The sequence below is a fragment of the Carlito syrichta genome, unplaced genomic scaffold (assembly GCF_000164805.1).
Source record: "Carlito syrichta isolate Samal-C Ts95f unplaced genomic scaffold, Tarsius_syrichta-2.0.1 Scaffold302566, whole genome shotgun sequence".
Taxonomy (NCBI): Eukaryota; Metazoa; Chordata; class Mammalia; order Primates; family Tarsiidae; genus Carlito; species Carlito syrichta.
The window spans coordinates 570,591-572,111 of record NW_007246662.1 but is presented as its reverse complement, the minus strand read 5'-3'; the positions used below and the strand labels follow the sequence as shown (position 1 = coordinate 572,111).

Below are 1,521 nucleotides of genomic sequence, written 5' to 3'. Positions count from 1 at the left end.
ACATTTTAGACTTTTTAGGAACAATTTTTAAATAAGAGCCTTCAACTTGAAAAACTTAAATAGGCCTCCCTTCTTAATAACAACAGATCTTTTACTCAAAGGCATATTCAAATTATCAAAAAAAATTTTCAGAAAGAAAAGGTTTTGACACATGAAGTATTTTAATGTCCTTATTTATTAAATGTATATCAATTACATCTAATAAGCCCAATCAATTATTTCAATTTACTGTCGAACACATTAATATAACTTAATAGCTTAGGGTGAACCTCCAAATTTCCCATATATTTCCTGATATGATCATCTTTTCATGGTTTTTTTAATGGCAATTTTTATTTGCTCATTTCTAAGACTGTAGATAATGGGGTTGAAGAGAGGGGGAATTATGGAATAGAAAACAGAAAGGATCATGTCCTGGGTGGTTGCAGATATTGCAGATGGCCTCAGGTACACGTAGAAACCTGAGCTGAGGAAGACTAACACCACCAGGATGTGGGGGACACAGGTGGAAAAGGCCTTCGTTCTGTCTGCTCCACTTGGAAGCCTGAACACAGTAGAAAAGATGTGGATGTAAGACCCGATGATAAAAACGAAACAGCCACCCCCAATTACCAGACCAGAGACGACAATCGTGATCTCATTGCTGAAGGTGTTAGAGCAAGAGAGTTTCAGCAGAGAGGGGATGTCACAGAAGAACTGATGAATAACATTAGACTGACAGAAGGGCAGCCGGAATGTGTTGTCAGTGTGCACACCTGCATAGACAAGACCACTGAGTAGAGAGGCCAGTGTCATACGGATGCAGATTTGAGAGTTCATGATCACAGGGTAGTAGAGAGGCTGGCAGATGGCCACATAGCGGTCACGAGCCATGTTGGTGAGAAACAGAAGTTCCACGTATACAAAGAAAACCACTAGGAAGACCTGAGCTACACATCCTGCCTTTGAAATGGTGCTGCTGCCAAGCAGGGAATTGATGCATGAGTTAGGTACCGTAACAGAAATGTAGCAGGTATCCAAGATGGACAGATTCCTGAGGAAGAAGTACATGGGTGTGTGAAGGTTGCTGTCAAGGGTGGTGACGGTAGCAATGAGAATGTTTCCCATTGTGGTCACCAAATACATGATAGAGAAGAATATGCTGTGCAAAACACGTAGCTCCCACACATCAGAAAACCCCATGAGGAGAAATTCCTTCACTGTGGTTGAATTGGGCATCTGTGGGTGGCGCATTTTGTACCTGGGAAGTAAAGACAGAAATTCTGAACCTATGAAGAGTCAAATTGTGGGAAGATGGTTCTTAACTATTATGGTCCTGACATCTTATTTTTTATTTTCCCTATTTATTTTTTTTTCCAGGGAAAATGAATGGGTCCTCTATCAGTCTACAGGATATTCTTTGTATTCAAATTGAGCAGATACTTTGTTGTTTTGGTTTTTGTTGCTTTTGTTTATAAGGTGTTCAAGGATTGAATTTTATGAAACTTTGTGTACTTTATGAGTTACATAAAGTTCTTTCAG

General features: G+C 39.6%; 1 protein-coding gene across 1 annotated transcript; it reads right to left on the bottom strand.

Moving 5' to 3' along the window:
• Nucleotides 1-300: 300 nt before the first annotated feature.
• LOC103259213 (olfactory receptor 14C36) lies at nt 301-1,218 on the bottom strand. Its single transcript, XM_008056875.1, has one exon. It carries the CDS (start codon nt 1,216-1,218, stop codon nt 301-303), a length of 918 nt encoding a protein of 305 aa, XP_008055066.1.
• Between the last annotated feature and the right edge of the window lie 303 nt (nt 1,219-1,521).